Here is a 3,743-nt window from a genome sequence, read left to right as displayed (position 1 = left end):
TGAAAATGTTTCCAACGAGTTGATAGGCAAGATTTGCAAAATTAGGGTTGCCTGGCAAGTTGTGCGCTTGCGCACCAGTGTACCTTGGCCACAATATACCCCGTGAAACCACTGTGCTCCTGTAGCTCAGTTGGTGGAGCGTTGGCCCTGGTTAGCCCAGAGTCGTGAGTTCAAACCCCACCGGGAGCTTGATTTTTCAAATTTTGTTCCGACTTGTCAGGAAAAAGTGGTTGATCCAGCAAGGTTGCAATGCCCGGGCTGCCAAGCCTGCAAACCTTATAACATAAGGATTATTTTTTCCAATTTACAGCCAAAATTAAACTTTACCCAAATTCCTAGGTGGTGTTTTTTAGCCAATATCGTTCGAACACATAAATCCCTAACGAACGATTAGGTATGGGTGAACATTAGGAAGTGAGATATCCGGAAGGTGGTAATTTAATTTATGTTCACCAAAACAAGGAAGTCAAATTTGTCAAAGAAAAAATTCACAAAACCATCACATACATGACATGAATATTTATGATCAACTTCTGTTTTCATTTGAATTGATGAAGTTCCATAATAAATTACCAACGAGTTTATGGTTATAAATGTTAAGCATTCTCACCATCACAACCACAGTACAGCTGCAATCACCGAGAGAAGCGAAACAGATATTAAAGGTGAGTTTTACAACGGTATAACTTATTTACATGTTTATTTTATTATCGCTTGTAAATGTTATTTTAACAACCAGATTCTCGAAAACAACTTTATCAACATGAAGTCAATTCTTCTACTTGCACTCTGCATCGCCGTTGCTCACGGTAAGATAATCACTGGAATAAGTTTGGCTTTTGTTGTCTGGATCGAAAATATTTTAAGGTCATTATAGAAAATAATTCTCGCCTGTCGCTGCCTTGAACACCTTCTGTAACATTTGATTTTCATTGCAGCAACTCCAAAAAGTTATACGGTTCCCCAAGTTAATTGTCTTAACAAATTGTGCGCGCATGGTTGCATCAGGAAACACGAGTGCACGCGGCCTATCGATGTTGAGAGAGTACTGAAGCAGCAGACCACAGAGTGTCAGAACTGTGTGCTAACAACATGTGGTAAGTAAACGATATCTCCAATGAGAGCAGTTACGTTGGATATTACTTCAATTTAAAGTGCAACTCAAATAAGATAATCACCTGCCAAAAACTGCATTCACGCACAAGAAAATTAAAAATTGATTGTTTTATCAAGATTGAACTTGCCGGAAACAAAGGCAAGCAGAATAGCTTACATTTTCGTATTATTTTCTTTCTACAGGAAAGGTTAGAACCGTCGTACAAAACAACTTTGCTTCTGTTTGTGTGCAAGAAGCTTTTCAAAATTGCTCGTCCTGTCCATCAATTACAAACCACGCACTTGATAAACTAGCAACTTGCAAAACGTGCACGGAGACATGCAAGACCCTTAACGGTTGTATATTTTGTTTTTCTTTTATTCTGATTTTTCTGATATTTTCAACATTTTGAGCAATCGAGGATTATTTAAATTTATTTAACCGAAAATGGAGCACACAAACAGTTCAGGCTTTCTTATCCAAATTTCCTATAGTTTAAATAACATGTAACTTTTCCATTCGCAGAAAAAAAAATGACTATTGCCCAATGCGACGATGCTTGCTTTGCGAGTGATATATGTGTGAACTTCATGTATGCACACGACTCAGTGGAAGCTGCTAATAAGGAGTGTTTTAAATGTCTTTCCGATAATTGCTGTAAGTTAGTGTGTCTTAACATTGGCGTGTTTGAAATTTTACGCTATCAATTAATGTGTTTTATTTCACGGTAGCCACCGGAACTAACAGAGAGAAAGGTCAGTGCCGCAGACTTGCGAAAACAACAACTTGCCCGACGTGTTCCTCGCCACTACAGAGTGACCGCGATATTCTAAAGAACTGCAGAGCTTGTCTGGCCAATTGCATAAAACAATAAAGGTGAGATTTAGCTTTTAACGAGAAATTGAAACATTAAAATTTAAAAATATCACGGGGAGCATCATGAGGCATCCATGCCACAGACATTGTGCAAAACCACGGAATTATACTTGCAGGTGAAGAAGAGAAAAAATGGAATGACATGCAGTTATGCTTTTTTTTAAATAATACCGATGTAATCTACCTTTGACTGATGTAATTTATTGTGACGATGCGGATATTCAATTTTATTTGATTAAATTTATTTGATTTGAAACGAAGCATAAAATTATATTTATTCAACGTCCTGTGAACCTGCTGCCCCTCGTAGTTGTATTCGGTGTAGCCTTATGAAAACTAAACATATATGCATATCACTTGTATTTGGGTATTCGTTGTTTGTTGATCATGTACACAGAAACTATAATATTCAGAAATAAATATGTGTTTTGAAAAATCGTAAGTTGATTTTTTCGTCTGGACCAGTTTTGATTATGACCATTAGGAACCGACCGCGTGGAAGAATTGCAAACATATCTTATCTGTATGGCAGCAAAAGTGTGTTTGCCTATCATTTCTCGTTTTAGATCCTATGTATTTGTATTTCAATGCTAATATGCTCCACAGCCCGTGCAATATGTAAAACTTATCGGCTTTTCTAAAGTGGAAATACAAACAAATAGTTTAAAGTTGTCCGCAGCATATTTTGTTTTGCTAAATTGTTTCTGTCTGAGGTTAAATCGTTTGTGGCGTTTAAACGGCGTTAACACCAACTCACAGTTGTATTTGGCATTGCTACTTTCACATGGTTTGAATGAAACTCACTGCATGCTTAGCTTTACCCGCCATAAGCGAATACATAAAGTGAGGAAAAAAACAATTTATCGACGAAACACAGAAGTCCAACACGTCGTTATGAATTGAAACGCAAGTTCCCGAAACACTCGGGACACACATGATATCGCGTGAGCCTTTCAGATAGCATTGCTTGTCCTGTGATTTACTCGGGTCCCCGGACTGTACGCAGCCTACGTTGCTGCAGCAATTTGTTGCAAAGGAAGTCAATAATGCACTTTCCTATACATTGCATTATCGATTGTAAATTTCATCATCAATCGTATAGTTTTCAGAGCCGTGCGTCAACGCTTATCATAATTACTCCAAAATCGTTATTAATTACAACTCTCGTAATTTGTAAACGCTATTAATAGCCAAAACATAACTAATCATTTTGAAAATGAAAGCCAAAGCTAAAATGCTGTTAATCATTAGTAAATGTTTCGAACACTAACTGGGTTCATCATCAGTACTACAATGAGCGCATGCAAGAAAAGCGTCGGGGTAATAAAGGACTGAGCAGGCAGAAGGGAAACAGCAGCAGCAACAACGCGCAACAAGCCATGGAAGCACAGCAGCGACGTCATCATTAGCAATGTGTCAGGCTGCAGTACGGACCTAGATGTTGAATAGGTAAAGGGGTTTGGAGCTGTCATCCACCATAAACCAGCACTGAACGTGGATGACAGCTCCAAACCCCTTTACCTATTCAACATCTAGGTCCGTACTGCAGCCTGACACATTGCTAATGATGACGTCGCTGCTGTGCTTCCATGTTGTTGTCACGTGACATGCCTCTGGCTTGTTGCGCGTTGTTGCTGCTGCTGTTTCCTTTCTGCCTGCTCAGTCCTTTATTACCCCGACGCTTTTCTTGCATGCGCTCATTGTAGTACTGATGATGAACCCAGTTAGTGTCCGAAACGTTTACTAATGATTAACAGCATTTTAGCTTTGG

General features: G+C 38.8%; 1 protein-coding gene across 1 annotated transcript; it reads left to right on the top strand.

Annotated features, from left to right (window-relative positions):
• The first annotated feature begins 593 nt into the window (after positions 1 to 593).
• LOC145890089 (uncharacterized) lies at positions 594 to 2,154 on the top strand. Its single transcript, XM_082981128.1, has 7 exons — positions 594 to 665; positions 740 to 809; positions 939 to 1,097; positions 1,300 to 1,452; positions 1,622 to 1,753; positions 1,828 to 1,972; positions 2,089 to 2,154. Exons 1-6 carry the CDS (start codon positions 594 to 596, stop codon positions 1,968 to 1,970), a joined length of 729 nt encoding a protein of 242 aa, XP_082837254.1. The 3' UTR covers positions 1,971 to 1,972; positions 2,089 to 2,154.
• Positions 2,155 to 3,743: the final 1,589 nt, after the last annotated feature.

The sequence above is a fragment of the Ascidia mentula genome, chromosome 2, assembly GCF_947561715.1.
Source record: "Ascidia mentula chromosome 2, kaAscMent1.1, whole genome shotgun sequence".
Classification (NCBI taxonomy): domain Eukaryota; kingdom Metazoa; phylum Chordata; class Ascidiacea; order Phlebobranchia; family Ascidiidae; genus Ascidia; species Ascidia mentula.
This window is presented reverse-complemented; position numbering and strand designations above follow the sequence as displayed.